The 18,156-nt window shown below is 39.9% G+C and overlaps 2 protein-coding genes across 20 annotated transcripts in view; both read right to left on the bottom strand.

Moving 5' to 3' along the window:
• Positions 1-18,156, bottom strand: part of PLCB4 (phospholipase C beta 4) — a 411,761-nt gene that overhangs the window by 26,662 nt on the left and 366,943 nt on the right. For all 19 annotated transcript variants that reach the window (XM_050745049.1, XM_050807506.1, XM_050807512.1 and 16 more), the window contains 4 exons: positions 16,670-16,820; positions 10,137-10,186; positions 9,916-9,981; positions 687-802 (listed from right to left, as the gene is read on the bottom strand). In XM_050745049.1, coding sequence (XP_050601006.1) covers positions 687-802; positions 9,916-9,981; positions 10,137-10,186; positions 16,670-16,820 — 383 coding nt within the window. The remainder of the gene's footprint in view (positions 1-686; positions 803-9,915; positions 9,982-10,136; positions 10,187-16,669; positions 16,821-18,156) is intronic.
• The window catches only part of LAMP5 (lysosomal associated membrane protein family member 5), a 210,034-nt gene that overhangs the window by 75,172 nt on the left and 116,706 nt on the right, over positions 1-18,156 (bottom strand). The gene's annotated exons all lie outside the window — the stretch shown is intronic.

Raw genomic sequence — 18,156 nt, 5'->3', positions numbered from 1 at the left:
CAAAAGGAGAGACATTCTACAAAACAACTGACCAGCACTCTTCAAAAGTGAAAGTCACAAAAGACAGGGAGAGATTAAGGAATTATCATATACTGAGATGACAACTAAATGCTATGTGCAATTTTGGAGGCGATCCCAGCGTGGAAAACAAGCGCTTGTGGAAAAACTGGCAAAATGTGAAAAATCACTGTGGCTTGGTTGATGGTATTGCACCACGGTTAGTTTCCTGGTTTGATAACTGTACTATGATTATGTGAGATGTTAACATTTAGGGAAAATGAATTAAGGGTATAAGGGAACTCTCTGTACTATTTTGGCAACTTTTCTGTAAATTTAAAATTAGTTCAAAATTAAAAAGGACAATCAATTCTCAGAATAAAGAGGTATTTTTTTCAATTATTTGAGGCTAAGCTTTCTTTCTCATATTAGAACTAATTATGATGAATTAAAAGATTTCAGAATCTCTGCTGAGAACCTTCCCCAAACCAGAAGCTACATCCACTCATTAACCTGTTATGATGTTAGAGCTTTAAAATGAATGAGTTTCTTACTTTCCATGGATAATTTTTAATGATGAAAATCAAGTCAACACTAAGTTCTTCCTTGACCTAAACAGCAGCAAAACTGTGGGAAAAGACAAAATATAAACATAGAGAAAGTCTTCAGAAGGAAATAAACAGTATTACCCCTTCTTCTTCATTGCCTTCTCTAGGATTTTCTCATGAGTCGACTTCTCTTTGTCATACTGTGCCACAATTTTGTCAACTTGCGTGCAGTGTAACTTCTGCATGGTACTGTGCTCCTGAACAAAAAGGATTTGCAGTTACGAACTGGACTCTTAGCATGGCTCACACCACATAGGGCTGGCATAACTTTCCAGCTTCCCTAGAGTCTTCATTTAGAAAGTCAAGGAGTAACCAAATCTGAGAACAGTGCAGATTCCAGATCTCCCATTCAACACCAGTTTTTTTGTCCAAGGGCATTCCCAACATGGGAGTCTCTAGCCTCAGTCTAGTGAACACGCCGAATTCAAACGCACCCCTGCTCAGCAGTGGGTAGTGCCAATCATCTCGAAGTCCTTTCTTCTACACATACACATCTCTGTAGTATTTCCACCCATTCATCTCTGTTCTGCTGTTTGAGGCATGTAATTAGCCTACTGCCCCTTCCACACATTAGTCCTCAAACATGCAAGTTCAGCCACCATATTTCTTCTCTTGTATATGCTAAATGTAACTATTCATCATGTGACATGGTTTCTAAACATCTGCACATTTTGGAGCTCTTGGATGCCATCATTATATAACGAGAGTCATCACTGTGTTTGTCACCAGAAGCTGAATTTGAATCTACATCACTTAATATTTTCACTGGCTTACTTATCTAGATGCAGTTTATGAGGATGAAGTGTTCAGGACTATGGTCTTCTGTTTTACAGAAATTTAAAATATTTTCCCATCTGCTTCACATAATCATTGAAATTGGGGCTGCAATGCTTTGGAAAGTAGGCATTTCAATATAAACATTATTTCTTCCTGGACAATGAAAAAGGCATTTGGCTACAGCCAATGACTTATATGAAATCAGATTTCTTTAGCTGCTCAGCCTCCCAAGCACAGAGGAAATCAGTATGATCAGAAAGTTCCAACTCTAAATGATACTTGATGTTATAGCCTAATCTTACTCTTGAGAACGAGAGAAATGGGATGCTATTCATGACTGGAATGGGTATACCTGTTGTTCTGGTTATATAACCCCTCTCACAGTCACATTTCCTTTCACTTATTGAAAAAAATGAGTGACTTAATTTAAAAGCAAATTAATTTTCTTTCTAAGGTAGGCTTGACTTTATGCAAATCTAATTCATGAACTTCTTTTAAAGGTTTCATAACATATAAATGGGGAAGGAATTTTTAAGTTTTTACCAAGACTTCCTTAATTTCCCAGCTGTTAAGTGAATTAACACAGGACGTGACATACAATTCATTTATATACAAATTCTTTAGAAATGCATTCATGCACAAGGCCTCAGCATTCTTGTCTTTAGAAGAAGGAGTGGAGAAGGATGATGCTGGATAGGAAGATTCCCAACATAGGAACTAACAGTGGGGACAAAGGCTAGGTGGACTTGCTGTGATCTGGGCTTACAGTAACAATGTCTTGCTTAATTTGTTATTGGAATGCCCCATAAATCTAGCCATATTACCAATGTGTGTGCAGCTTTGTCCAATAAACACATTTCAGCCAGAGCTTCTGCAATGTGGCACTGGGTTAAGGACATGCGTTCTTCAGTCCTGGGGCGAGTCACTTACCTTTCCAGAGTATGCTCATCTTTATAATTGGGATAGTGACACTTACTTCATAGGGTTGTTAGGATTAAAAGTAAATCTAATGTAAATCACATTTTAAATGTGTGTTACAGCTTATTCCAAACACAGTGACATACAAACCTATCTATACTATTCAATACCCATGATAACATACAGAGAGCGACTTGAGATAGGGATATCAATCAGACTAATGAAATCAATAAATCTTTCCTCCACACTTGATCTACTGCCCCAGGAATAGAGGAACATGTTGATGTATCCCTGAATGTATTTAACTACTCTTGTAATACCTTGGTACCTACTAAAATGCCCTCCTCCTAGTCTTCTTTCTAAGATTTAGAAGTCATTATGGTTGACTAACACATGTGTTAATTTTTCCTGGGCAAAAAAACAACTAATTAAATAAGGGGCTTTCTGCAAGTCTCAAAATATATCAGAAGTGCCACAGTCCTATATTATCTTGTAAATATCATTGAAAGGAGGGTGAAGACTATTTCTTTAAATATTTTAGTGAAGAACAGGACAAGTGGAGACTTTGAGGCTTGGAAATAAATTGACACAGATCTTATCCTAAGAAAATATGTTGGTGAACCTTATTAATCCAATTAGATATGAGGAATGGGACTGTTTGTACCACAAAGTTGTTTATGATGGATTCAACTCTATGTAATATGCCCTACAAGGGCAGGGCAGGTCTTTTCTCTTTAACAGTACATGGCACAAAGCTTGGTACAAAGTAGATGCTCAGTAAGTATTTATTGCATGAGTAAAAAGTCAGCATGGGAAAAATAGCAAGAGGACTTAGACTGTGGTCTCAGCTCAGCCAATAATTAACCAACTGCCCTTGTGTAATACATATAAATCTTCCCAGGCCTCAATGTCTTTATTAGAAAACTAAGTTAGGGCTGGACGCAGTAGCCCATGCCTATAATCCCAGCACTTTGGGAGGCTGAGACGGGTAGATCACCTGAGGTCAGGAGTTCAAGACTAGCCTGGCCAACGTGGTGAAAACCCATCTCTACTAAAAATACAAAAATTAGCTGGGCATGGTGGTACACACCTATAATCCCAGCTACTCTGGAGGCTGAGGGACGAGAAACACTTGAACTCGGGAGGCAGAGGTTGCAGTGAGCCGAGATCATGCCATTGCATTTCAGCCTGGGTGATAGAGCAAGACTCCATCTCAAAAAAAACAAAAAAGAAAAGAAAAGAAAACTGAGTTAGGTACCTTTGCCTAACCTAATCCATGAGTTGCTTATGAGGTGCAAGGTTACCCAACGTATGCAGAAATAATTTGAAAAACTGAAAGCATATTGAATGAAAGTGATTACAATTAATGTCAGTAACAGGAAAGCTGGTCCTGAAAAATTGTCTCTGTTTCTCTTTTTACTCAAAACTCCATCCCTGTGTGGTAGGCAGTGATTGCTGAAGTGTTCCGGGATAACTTGATTCCCAGACACTACTTCTCCTTTCAGAAAGAAATGGGGATCCTAATTACTGATTTCCATGTGACTCCGGTCAAGTCTCAGCTTCTTGTGCTATAAAATGAAGAAGGCATGAAATGATCTCTAAGTCCATCTTAGCTTAGAAAAAAAAAAAGTCCATTATTGATTTTATTCTTTTGGTCCTTAGTTAAATCATGAAAAACTATGGAAGAGACATACATTTGTCATTCATTCAAGCCAAGAGTACCAAAATCAAATGTGTTGACTTAAAGTCAATCTTAACTGGGACATTTTGGGGAAAAAACACGTACAGCATTTAGAAGAATTCGTGTATGTTTCTTATCCAAGTTAAGAGTAAATTCAGCTTCTTCTGGGAAAAACTGCCACTGCAATTCATTCTTGTGACTGATGTGACTATGAGCGTGAATGATCGCACCACAGAGGGTGCTGAAAAATTGGAGTAAATCATGTTTGCTCAACATGTAACTCTGAGATTACCAATAGGTGGACTCTGCGGGCAACCGCTGTGTCTCTGCCCCTTTCCACTGCAAAACCAAGTTATAGGTCTGGTTCTAAGGTCTGACCATGAATTAAAATTGATGAGTTTAACAACAGTGTTGGTGCTGTCATCTAAATTGCTTGCATAGCAAAGAGAAAATTTTCCATCAGTAGTTTTACTAAAAATGCCAGAGTTTAGTTAGGCTTCTCAGGCATTTCATTTGACTCATTTAATGTTGATGCTACAAACTGGTGGCCTAAGGACCGTATCCAGCCTGCAGATGTAGTTTTTAGTTTTGGGGTTTTTTTTGTTTTTTTGTTTTTGCCTACGCGGTTTCAAAAAGAGGTTGAATTAGAGGCTGATAATAAAAGATCAGGAAATTCAGATAAGCTTTCTGATTTTTTGACTCTCCTCTAAGAGAACACGACTGGCCCATCTACTCTCCAGGCACCAATGGTGGTAGCTCAGTCTGACTTGTCCTGTGGATATAGATGAGTAATCCCAGCTTTTGTGGAGTCAACACCTGGCCAACTTCCCTCAGCTACTTCCTGCTTGGTCCCCATAGGCATTTGAATTGTAATTCCACTTCTAACATGTTATGGAGATATGTATCCAACTTTGGGTTTTACATTTTTGGCTCTAAGAAATTGACCTCATTGGACAATTGAAAAGCATGCCTGTCTCTTAATGAAAGTAACTGCAGCTCTGGATCCCAATGAGTCATGTGCTGGGGGAGGATTATTATTAATTAATTCTCCTTTTTCTGTGTCTCATATAATAGACACTTGAAAAACCATTACCCTAGTTTCCATTTCGAATTGAAGTGGTTCTAGAAAGTAAGAGACAAGTAGAAGTCTGATTGCCAGTACACTCAGAGGGTCAAAGGCAGTTGACTATTGCCATTTTCCAAAAATAGGCATTTTAGTGAGCATTGTTATATCCATTTGGGGTGCAAATGGTCATTTCCCCCATCTTTTCTTCTCAATATCCTAACAGCAAATCACACACCTAATTGCAAATGGCAGAACTTCACATTCACACCACTGTTCCTTTTCTATCTGGTAGCTAACCTGCAAGTTTGGAAATAAGCTGGCCTTGGGACCATACATTTATTTCTTAAACTGCTGAGATTTAGTTCATAGATTCTCTGCTTCCCTTTAAGTCTAAAAATTAGAATTATTTATCTAGGCCAATCTTTTGGCTTCCCTGGGCCACATTGGAAATAGAATTGTCTTGGGCCACACGTAAAACACTGACACTAACGATAGCCAATGAGCCAAAAAAAAAAAAAAAAAAAAAAAAAAAAGGTCTATGCATAAATATTACAATGTTTTAAGAAAGTTTACAAATTTGTGTTGGGCTGCATTCAAAGCCACCCTAAGCTGCATGTGGCCTGGGGGCTGCAGGTTGGACAAGCTTGATCTAGGCTAATATGTAAGAGCTGAGATCTCCCTATAGTCGCTGGATATAGACTAAATACTAGTCCCTGTTCTTAGCTACCAAGTGCTGTTTGGGCCAGGGGCACAGTAGTAGGGAGAGTGCAGCCCAGGCCATATTTCTTCTTCAGCAGGTCATTTTATGACATAAGGTTTTGGGGTGGTAAGCCTTAGCTCCATGTTGGGTGGCTGAAAACTGTTATAAAAGAGCTGAAGATGTCCTTTCACAGAAAAGATGGAGGAATTAATTCTCACTATTATGTGGCAAGAGGGTAAAACCTCTGTTTCTTTAGGGAGGCTTGATAAGCGTCTTTGCAGGCAATTAGTGGGGTTTCTACTAAGGGGTCAAGAGAAAGTAAAAAGTGCTACATAATACTCCTAAAAAAACAGTCCTCAAAATTTAGCATGCAGAGGAGAGGAGTTTATTTAAATCGTATTTCCTATACTCTTTTCTTAGGGATGATAGCTAAGTGTCAGGTAGGCACTAGAATACATATTTTTTGTAAAGCCTCCAGCTCTTGGCCCAATGACCTTATGTTGAAAAACCAGTCCTGAAGGAACCCAAGACATCTGTGCCCTGATAGGTTCATGATTGCTCTTAAAAACCTGTTACTGAGACCATAAAGAAAAAGATGTGTGAAGAGAAGAAAAATTAGTGTGAGAAACATCAGAGGCAGCTGAGTGTAGTGGTTACAAGTCTGAGTTCTCAAGTCAGGCTGAATTTGGTTCAAATCCTGACTCTACCACTTAAAAACTAGGTGATTTAATGAAGTTATGTTTTTTTAAGTACTAATAAGCTAATCTGTTGAATGGCTGGCAGACTATAAAAATGGCCACAGTTATTTCCCTTTCTGTATCCAATCCCACTTCTGATGTAACTTTGAGACCTGTCAAAAGGTAGAGTCCTCATAAGGCCAGACTTAGGACCTACTTTGGCCAAAAAATGAGGTGGAAGTGATGGTGTGTCAGTTCTGAGCTGGGGCCACAAGAAACCATGCGTGATCTGCTTGGTCTCTCGGGACCCCAGTCATGTGAACAAGCCTGGACTAGCCTGCTGGAAGACAGGAGACCACATAAAGCAGAGAGGAAGTGGTTTAGTAGAGGCTGTCCTAAATCAGCCAGTCCCCCATCTGCCAACCAAACTGGTAGTAACAGCAGGTTCATGAGTGAATCCAGCTGAGACCAGAAGAACCATCCAGCTAAACCCAGCTCCAACTGCTGATGCACAAAATTGTGAGCCAAATTGTTTTAAGTCACTTGTTTTAAGTCACTACAGTTTAGGGTGGTTTGTTACCCTGCAAAAGCTAACCGATACAAAACTCATATACTCATATAATTATAGTACTCCTTTATATAACTGTTATGAGAATACCTAAGAATATGCGCTTAAGCAAGTATCAATATGTATAAGCTAGTATTGCCACTTTAAAAGTGCTGACTGACAGAAAAATCAGTGTTAGGATAAACACGTCATATGGAGATCAAGCATGAAGTATGTCCAATGGTAATAGATTCACCACATTGTGCCCCTCTCTTTAACCAGCTTTTCAGTTTTCAGTTTTAAAGACATGTTTTTCTTTTGTTTGCTTTTTTGTTTTGTTTTGTTTTGCTTTGTTTTGTTTTTGATACAGAGTCTTGCTCTTGTCACCCAGGCTGGAGTGCAGTGGTGCAATCTCGGCTCACTGCAACCTCCGCCTCCCGGGTTCAAGTGATTCTCCTGCCTCAGCCTCCCAAGTAACTGGGATTACAGGCACCCGCCACCACACCTGGCTAATTTTTGTATTTTTAGTAGAGACAGGGTTTTGCCATGTTGGCCAGGCTGGTCTCGAACTCCTGACCTTGGGTGAGATCTGCTTGCCTTGGCCTCCCAAAGTGCTGGGATTACAGGCATGAGCCACCATGTCTGGCCTAAAGACATGTTAACAGAGCTGGCATCAGTATATATTAGGCAAGTAAATATTCATTATATTCTTCATCTTAGAAGTTAGCTTAGGCAGGGCCTGATGGCTCCAGGGAGTAAATAGACAACTCTGATGTAGGTTGTAGGTTAAGTTCTAAAAACTGAGGAGCATCCTTTCTTAGTCACAGTCCTGATAATCAGCAATGTATCAACTCTGTCCAAAGTTGATAGTGATTTTCCATTATGTCCCAGGTGATATCACTGCATTTGACCCAGTGAGGGAACTTGTCCACTTAGTGAAGCATCCCATATCCTACACAGGAGAATGGTGCAAGAGTATGGATTCTGGACTCTTGATTTTGGTTCAAATATCAGCTCTGCTGCTTCCTAACTCTGGGACATCAGATAACTTCACTAATTCCTAATTCCCTCACATGTAAATAGAGACTCACATAGAATTTACCTTATACGGTAGAGAGTGTTAAATGAGACAATGCATGTAAAGTGCTGAGTACAGCATCTGAAAATTACTGAGCATGCAGGAATTCTAGTTGCTATTATTACCACCCATCACAGCATATTTTCTGGCCATGCCTCAAGAAAATATTAAATGAAGCCAAAATCTCTGTTTCCAACTAGCCCAAAGGCCACTGAGGTGTCTGCTCAATAAAAGCGATCCAATTTAAATGCAAGAAAAATCTGTTAGATAGTGCTGCAGCATACGGGCACCCACTCTATTCCTAATAATTGAAGTCATTTAAGGTGCTTTCTTATTTCTCATTCTTACTCTTTTTCTGTTGACTTTCCATAGTTCAGCCTGTTGTCAATAACCAACAACACTGAAGAAGTCCCTACTTTAAATTGTTCTGTCTCCAATAACCCCATTGAGCAATGTAAGGAATTTCACTGAATGGAATTATTTATGAAACTTAGAAACAAACAGTCTTTGAAGTGAAGTGACTGTATCAGCAAATCCATTGAGCCAGCAGTTCAATAATACAGGGAACATTACTAGGATAAGAGTAGGCCCAACTTCTCAAAGGAGCACAAACTCTTAAAGAAATGACAGGTTTCCAGACAATGTTCTCGGCATCTCAATATGTGGAATGATTAAAAGGTACATTACTCAAGCCAAGTTCTGAAAGACATGCCTTGGTTTGAGGCTTGGATCAGAGAATAAAGAAGTAGGACTGCAAGATTAGTTTAAAAGAACTCAGAAGTTCTTTCAAATTAATAAATTATAAATTAAGTTTCTCTTGCTCTCATTGCCCTGAATAGAAGAGGACAGACATTATTCTACCAGCAGCAGCTGGTTATTATATGTCTTTAGGAAGGAAAGAGGTACTACCTTTTCCTTCTTTACCTGTGAGGGAGTCTGGAAGTGATGATGTTTGAGTGGCGTGAAGTTTTTCAACCCACAGGATAATTCCTGGGGCCACCTCCTGCTGTTGTCTTATAACTTGCAACTAGCTCTTATAATTTTTCATAATCATTGTCAAAAAAGACCACTTCTTATGGGTAAAAAGCAAGAATAAATCTATTTCAGAAGTAGGCTGGCAACTGGGCAAGGTTTACATAAGGGAGAAAAAGTGACAAGTGTTCTCTCTCTAGGTGCTATGAGTGGGAGGTTGAGAGATTGCTAGCATCTCCCTCCATGCACCACTGTGTATAGCAAACTATGTGACAGTGACCTGGCAATTTAGGTAACTAGTGGCTAGAATTGTGAGCTGCTTTTCAATATTTTATATAGTCATGTTATTCGTGAACTAATTTTTTTTCTTTTTTTTAGATGGAGTCTCACTCTGTCACCTACGCTAGAGTGCAATGGCACGATCTCAGCTCACTGCAACGTCTGCCTTCTGGGTTAAAGCAAATATCCTGCCTCAGCCTCCTGAGTAGCTGGGATTACAGGGGCATGCCACCACGCCCAGCTAATTTTTGTATTTTTAGTAGAGACAGGATTTTACCATGTTGGTCAGGGTGGTCTCGAACTCCTGACTTCGTGATCCACTCGCATTGGCCTCCCAAAGTGCTGGGATTACAGGCATGAGCCACTGCGCCTGGCCTAGTGAAATAATTTTTAAATGGAAGAAGCTTTGCTATGCATTTGAAAGAATTGTTAGAAATGCAGACTACAAACCAGTGACAAGCACTCCCAAACAGATTCTATTTTTTAATTTCATTGTTGACCAGTTAGAATGAGTTATTGCCGTTAAATGGTCTGGTATCAGCTTCAAAGTAGTGTTTTTGGCTACAAATGATTCATCCATACATAACACAAAATAGCAGCTTTAAAACACTGTACCTTTGCATGTTTCTTCTTTAAAGAATTTAGCTCTTTCTGCTGTTTCTTTAAATGCTTCAAGTAAGCCTTTGGGAGAAAAATAGAATCAAAAATAGTTTTTTTTTTTTTTTTTTTTTTTTTTTTGTAATCACAATGATTACACTTGGTGAGAAACAAAAATATATCGGTGTCACCAATATGTGTAATACAAGAGTGCTTGCAGAATAGTCAAGCAATTTTACCTTCATCTGCTTTAAATCTTCTATCCTTACTTGAGGGATAAGTTCAATACCTAAACAACAACAAAAAAATTAAGTCACCATGTATACTAAAAACTAGAGAGAATAACTGATAATATAGAATTGACATATTGAAATCTCATCGGAAGACTTTGAAGCAGCTTTACACGTGATGAATATAAACATCTTAAGTTCCTATTACAAAGCAATTAACTGGACAATTGAAATGTTGCATGTCTTAACTTAGGTCAGGTTTCCTACAAGCAGAGCCTAAGAAGGGGATTCATGTGCATGTGATTGATTGAGGGCAGAATCTCAGGAGAAACCCCTAAGGGAATGAAGGAAGTGGAGCAGGGCAGAGGAAGAAGGTAGGGTGTGTTTCTAGTTGAAATACAACCTCAGTCTGATCCTACAGGGAGCTCTTCAGTACAAATGGCACCCAAGAGTCGTTCCACCTTGGCGAAAAGAGGCTGGGCTTTTGTAACCCTGGATCAATCAGCTGAGAGCTATAGAGGTTTCACAAAACCTTTCAGGCAAGGGAACTCTCATGGTCCCAGGGCAATTCTCTGGAGAAGGGCAGTGAAATGTCCAATCAGCCAAAATTCACAGGAGCTGGGAGATGGGATAGTGAACCCATAAAGGGAAGCTGATTAGGCACCAAAGCATCTATTATCCTTACTCTTACCTTTGTATTTCAAGGCATATCATACCAGTCAACTAATTCCCAACTCTATTCTCAATTCAGTCATCATGACAGAATAAAACATTTTTTTCTGGCTTCTCCCTTTTACCAAATTCAATCTTAGCATTTAAGCAATGTGCTATTGAGCATAGCAATGCCTTAAACGTACAGGAACTAATAAAATCAAGCCAGTGTATAACAGGAGGCTATCAGGAGGAGCTAGGGTAATACACTAAGTCATCCTACCATCTGAGTGATGCTAACCTAGGTGTTGTCATAGCAACAACATTTGTAGCCAGATCCTCAAACAGTTTGTTTGACTGCAGATTTTCATCTTAGGCAAACAAAATGAATGTGCACTCTGTGCTATAATTGATTTCCATTAGAATCCCAAAGGCTAGGTATGATATATTTAAGAGAGATAGGCATCAAGTCCTAGGCTCTTGTTTTTCCCTTTTATTCATTTTGAGATGTGCACATTCAATGACAGGGTGGTCAGGCCGCAGAAGGAAAGTTTTGGCTGAGGGAAATCAGCCTTGTGATCTGTAACATTTTATGATCAGGGTGTGAAGGGTCCATGGGGGCTCTCTACTGATCTCCTAAGTCGGCTTTCACAAGCTGTCTCCCCAGTGACTGAGGCAGAGTAAGGCAAGAGAGTGACTCCTGGCACACAAAGAGCTCCCTGTCTTTAGGCCTCAGCTCGCTCGTCTGTAAAAATGAACATACAGGATTTGGGGAGTATGCAAGGTTCTCTAGAGATCTAGCAGATTCTACGAGTTTGACCCAGTCTGATGAAACTTACTCTCTCTCTCTCAATTTTTATTTTATTTTTTGTTCTTGTTTCAGCTAAGTCTTGGTTAAAAGAAACCTACAAAAACATAAACTTCCCTCAATTACCTGGTTTTGTGTTTTGGGGGAAAGACACAATTTGTAAAAATTTTGGTTCCCATAAGTGATTTAGTTAGAAAAAAACCCACACTCTACAGAAGAGGACAGTTTCATCTGCGTGCCAAGAACAGGCTTCCTCATAGAGCTTTGCATGATAATGGGAATGTTCCATGCGTGGGTCTGCCCAACTGACAGCCTCTAGCCCCCTGTGGCTCTTGAGCACCTGAAATGTGGCTAGTGTGAATGAGGAACTCAAGGTCTAACTTTTAAGTCAATTGTTAAAGACATTCAAATAGCCCCATGTTAGTGGTAGCCCCATGTGGTTAGTGGCTACCATATAGGACCGTGCAGGTCTACAGGCTTCCCTGGTATGAAAGTAGGTTAGGCAGCATATTTGGGGCTCCAAAGGTTTTGGCTAATTGAAGCTTCACCACATAAAATTTTTGTTCATATCAGCATAGTTCCTTAACAATAACTTGTTTTCTCTTAATCGCTAATCTGGAAATTAGGAGCTGGGCTTTCTTAATCCTTTGTTCTTAAAATCGGAAGCAAAAATAAAGTCGTGTTGGTGCAGTCATTGCCGTTTGGCTGAATGTCTAAGAAAAACAGTTTGGAATTTCATACCTCCCCACCTTTATAGATGTCTGTAGCAAATGCTGTCTGCTCCAGCCACACACCCTCTCTACATCAGCTCTTCTAGTTCACTTCCAATTGCCAGCGTCTGAATGTCAAGAATTTATCCCTTCCACGGGAACCCTCAAGAAAAGGCTGACAGGAGTCAGGGTATACATTCCCCAGCTCCCTCTTCCCTCTAAGAGGAGACCTCTGAGAAGTACGTCCAATACCAGCCCCCAGAGTTTCTCCAGGACATTAAGTTCCAGGTGCCTCCTGGCAACTGGCTTTAAAACATTCTAATTACTGACTGCCTTCCCTCCCTGGTGTCACTTCTTCACACCTCTATCCGCATCCACTGCACGCCAGAATAAACTACTTGCACCGGAAGCCTTCTCTCAGAGTCTGCTTTGGGGTGACTCAAATTAAGACAGTTTTCTGGAAAGAAATGGAAGCTTGCTTTCTCAAATGACATCTCTTCCCCCAAAGGCTTTACTCCACACCCCACCCCACCCCAATCCATGGAGAGGCGTGGTAAAAACACCTACAAACTTCTCTCTTGTACTTCCATGCCATTCTCCTAAAAGCTATCATACAAAAGAACAGACCTCTCACTTACACCAGGCTCTGCTGAGCCTAGCTACCTCCACGTGTGTCCTTCTAGGTCACACACTGCCCTGCCCCATGAACTTCAGTATCTGACTTGTGGTTTTCCTATGCAGGCACTCCCAGACATCCAACACAGTGATTCAATATGCATGAGAAGAATATGCTGGGTGACTTTCCTTTCTATTTCCATGATGCCTTCCATTCTAGAAATCTTCATCTCCACTTTACCTCACCTCCCACTGACAGTTGTAAATGGGATGTTAACACTGCTTGAAACTGCCCCTCCTCCAAGACATGTACTTAGAGGTACCTCTTTCTGACTGCAATCTCTATCCTGCCAACTTCACTCACTCCCTTACACCTACCAAGCAAGCTTTTTACTTTCATCTTGTTTCTGGTTCCCTTTAACCTTTTCCTTTCCTAGCAAAGTCTCTCTCCTCGAGTATCTACCCGCCGGAACATTAACCTATAAATTATGATCAGGGTGGCAGACTGACTGAGTGCAAAAATGGCCAAAAAATTCCACCCCTCCCTGTTTCCACACCTACTTTACATGTGACTTTGGAACTCCTCCCATCAAGATGTGGAATCTGTTTCCCCAACTCTTGAATCTGGGCTGGGCCATGTGACTTGCTTGGGATGATGGAATGTAGTGGAAGGGATGTCATGCCAGTTCTAAGTCTAGGACTCATCAAGGAACCTGACATACAGATGGTCCCCAACTTACAGTGGTTCAACTTTGCAATGATGCAAAAGTGATATGCATTCAGTAGAAAGTATATGTTGAACTGTGAATTTTGATCTTTTCCTAAGCTAGAGATATGCACTGGGGCTGCAGCAAGCCTCAGCTCTCAGTCAGCTGTATACTCTACAGTGTACTGCACTTAATAAGTTACATGAAATATTTAACTTTATTATAAAATAGGCTTTGTGTTAGATGATTTTGCCCAACTGTAGACTAATGTAGGTGTTCTGAGCACATTTTAAATAGGCTAGACTAAGCTAAGTTATGATGTTCAGTAGCTTAGGTATTAAACACATTTTTGACTTAACGATATGTTCAGCTTATGAGGATGTAACTCTGTCATAAGTCGAGGAGCATCTGTACTTTCACCTCCATTTTAGAACATTACAACTGCCATGTGAACAAGCCCAGGCTAAGCTGATGAAAGATGAAAGTTCACAAGGAAGACAGCCCACTTGTCCCAGCCAATGACACCTTAGCTGAACCCCAAACATTTGAATAAGCATAGCTAAGATTAGCTGAGTCACTGATACTAATCCACCCGTTACCAGAAAAGCCACCCAGACAACCTCATGAGCTATAATACATGCTTACTTTATTTAAATTTCTGACTTTTGCAGTTGCTTGTTACACAGCAATAGCCCACTGTTACAATGTCATAACTTAATGCTCTTCAATCTTTTGGTCCCAGACCATACACATTATGATAATTTCAGGCTTGCAATTTCCTAAGCTGTACTTTGTCCATAGTTGTTGCTGAGTTTCTGGGCACTGCTGAAGAAGTAATGAGATCAAGCTACATCAACTTAATACACACCACCAACCCTCACCAGGGTCCTGTGTGCTATGTGGCAGACCTCCTCCTTATTTCTTGTGGATCGTTCTATTCCAGACAGTGGCAACTCCAAAGCTTTTCTATACTGTTGTTTTTCAGTTCTACCTCTACCTTTCTCAGCAGAGAGCAGTCACCTAACCAACTTCTTAGATCAGATAGAATCTATCTATGTTATACTACAAAAATGACCACTATTTATTTCCCCTCTAATCAAGAGGTAGAGTCTACTTCTTTACCCCTTGAATATTGGTTCACTTTGTGACCTGCTATGGCCAATGATATACCAGCAGAGGCTGGAAAAGGGCTGCTCTTTAAACTCAGGGAATACCATACGAATAAGCCTGCTCAGGCTTCAGGATGATGTGAAACAACTTGCCAAATGACAGAGGTGTGCATAAGGTCATCCCACATCTACCTTCCAGTCAACCTATCAGCTGATCACAGGTGCATAACAAGACACAGAGATTAGCCAAGCCAGTTTAGATCAACCAACCCAGTGAAACATGATCTCAATAAATGGTGGTTGTCTTAAGCTACTAAAATTTGAGGTCATTTGTTATGCAGCGTAAGCTGACTGATACACCATCTGTCAGAATTCTTCCTGTCTATCCTGAAGCTTCTATTCACTCATCATTCTTCTTGGTTCAGACAGAACATATCTCTTCCTTCCTTATCCAGCTGAATTTCACCCTTTTTGTTGATTCAGATCTTCCTTATGGTCTTTTTTTACCATGTACCCTCTTTTGCATTTTCCTTGTTTTCCCTTATTAGTTCCTACCAACATGCTACTGTCCTCCAGAACAACCACCTTATGTCTTAAATTATGTCTCACATTTTTCTAACTGTGTTTATGCCGTCATCATCCAATCATTGCTGGTTCAACAATAATTTTGTAGTCTTCACTTCTCTGGACTTATCTACAGCATCTTTTCAAAACTAATTCTTCTTAGAACATAGACCTCTCTTTTTTCTTTTTTCCCATTCATTCTGCCTTCTAAGTACACTTATTCTGTTTCTCTATCTCTCCTTCTTCTTCTCTACCTGGCATAGATTTGTTAATTGCATATTTCTGCCCAAATGTATCAGCAACAGCTTGACCTCAGTGATATACAGAACCAAAATCATCTTCTTTACCAAAAGCAGCTCCTCCTCCTAACTCCTCTACTTCTCTCAATGGTACCATCTATCTCTGGGATTTGTCCGTGAAGTCTGAGTTACCACAAAGCCCCTTTCTCCCTAAGGCCCATATCCAAGCTGCCAACTTACTTCTATTCTTCCTTCCTTTTGATAATTTCCAACTTAATCCAGACTTCCTTGTCCCTATCATTCATTAAACAGCCCTTTACTTCCCAAGAAAATAGATTACTATATCTTAACTAGGCATGGTTCCAGGGACACACTGATAATGAGGTGTGGTCTCACCTGCAATAACCTCATTCTCTGGTTGTTAATACTCTATCAACACAATGTGATAGATGTGTTATAACAGAAGCAGGAGTGTCATAATTCTTACCTGGCCCTTAGCATGCCCACTTTCAATGAATTCTTCTGCCAAGACTATAATTTTCTTAAAACACTCCTTTGACTCATTTCCCAAGACCTTCTCAGGGTGACCCCAGAATTCTTTCCAGAACGGGAAAGATGAACTCCTTGCCACTCCCTATCAGCATTCTCCCTGCCCCCTTTCCCTCCAATATGGAATGGGCACCACCCAATCAAGGGATGTCTGACCAATTAGAATGGAAACCAATTAAAATAACCAGCATAGTTGTTTCCCTACCCACTGGCTGATGACACCTCTTAACGATCTTTCTTTTCATCCACAGGTAAACACATGGAATTGGCCTTCAAATGCTCATTTGATAATTTTACAAACAAATAATCATGGGTGCTAAACATCTACTTATGGGGGGAAATTATCAGTATGAGAATTTAGAAATGTCCAATAGTGATAACTCTGTTGGTTTATGAGCCCACTGCCTGTCCAGATAAGTACCTATGGGAGGGTCTGGAAGAGAGTGGGGATGAATTAGTTAACATCACTGTGTAAAAGGTTCTTTCCCACAAAGAACTTCGAATTTATATATTTCCTAAAGCTATAGATATTGTACCCTGTGTAATTAAGGTGGGTGCAGAAGAAAAGGAGCCCAATGGCTCTCTCTCACCTTTTTTGGCTTCCACACCAGAGGCCAGGGCAGCTGTGGTGGTTGGTCTGAGCTCAGAGCTACTCTGAGGGGTCACGTTTGCTTTGGTGGTATTGGCCTTTCCTTTCTTGTCATTTTTGGAAGTGTCACTGGGCACATCAGCTATGTCACTCTAGAACAGAAACATTTCCATTGACCCAAACGAATGTCACTCAAGGTCAAATATCTTGTACATTCTTTATTTTACTGAATCCAGTAAACTTCTACTATACCCTTCCTAGACTTCTACTCTCTTAAAGGCAAAGGATCCAGCCAAGGAAAGAAGATCCAACTTATTAACAAGCAGAGAATACTTTCTCTTTTTCTAGCTATTGGAGAGATGCTACATCCATTCCAAACTGAGGAGTTTGGTAAAGAGAACATTTAAAAACAAAGAAACAACCCACATGTGCACTGGAACGGGAGAAGGATGGGATGCAAGGCTGGCAAACAGTGAAAAATCAGTAATAAATGCCATTTTGACTTGGCATGGTAGCTCATGCCAGTAATTTCAATGCTTTGGCAGGTCAAGGTGGGAGGACTGCTTGAGGCCAAGACTTTGACACCAACCTAGGCTACAGAGTGAGACCCTGTTTTGATAAAAAAAAGTAAAAAACATTAGCCAGGCACAGTGGCACGCATCTGTAGTCCCAACTACTCAGGAGGCTGAGGTAGAGGGATGGCTTGAACCCAGGAGTTTAAGTTCATAGTGAGCTATGATCACACTACTGCACTCTAACCTGGGCAACACAGTGAGATCCTATCTGCTAAAAAATAAATAACTAAAAATAGAAAGCAATTATCATTAATTCACTAAACTGGGATAACTGGTATTTTAATGTATCACAGAAACGTCCTGTACAGTACAGTTTGAATATTCCTTATCTAAAATGCTTGAGATCAGAAATGTTTTGGATATCAGATTTTGGAACATTTGCATATATATAATGAGGTATCTTGAGGAAGGGACCCAAGTCTAAACAGAAAATTCATTAATGTTTTATATACATCTTATACACAGCCTGAAGGTAATTTTATACAATATTTTTAGTAATTTTGTTCATGAAAGAAAGTTTATGCACAGTGAACCTTCAAAAAACAAAGGTATGACTATCTCATGACAGCACTCAAAAAGTTTTGAATTTTAGAACATTTCAGATGTTGGATTTTCTAATTAGAAATGCTCCACCTACATTTTAAACTTTCCTAAAAGCATAACAAAATGTTTTTCATTTTCTTTCTCATGGGGAAGGGGTCCCCAGATGTGAGTTAAGCCACTGATGATGAAGTGGATTTTTCTGATGGTAGTCACATTTTATTAAACATGCCACACTTTTGTAGAAAGTCAACTATTGTTGAATTGATGAGCTCAGTTTTAAAATTGCTAATTCATTACTCCTTAAATTTGCTAATTCATTACTTTATCTTGCTTTTGTAAACACTGTTTGATAATCAAACTCCCACAACTT

This window comes from Macaca thibetana, chromosome 10, assembly GCF_024542745.1.
Source record: "Macaca thibetana thibetana isolate TM-01 chromosome 10, ASM2454274v1, whole genome shotgun sequence".
In the NCBI taxonomy this organism is placed as follows: Eukaryota; Metazoa; Chordata; class Mammalia; order Primates; family Cercopithecidae; genus Macaca; species Macaca thibetana.
Note: the sequence above shows the minus strand (reverse complement) of the source record. Positions and strands in the feature narration are given on the sequence as shown.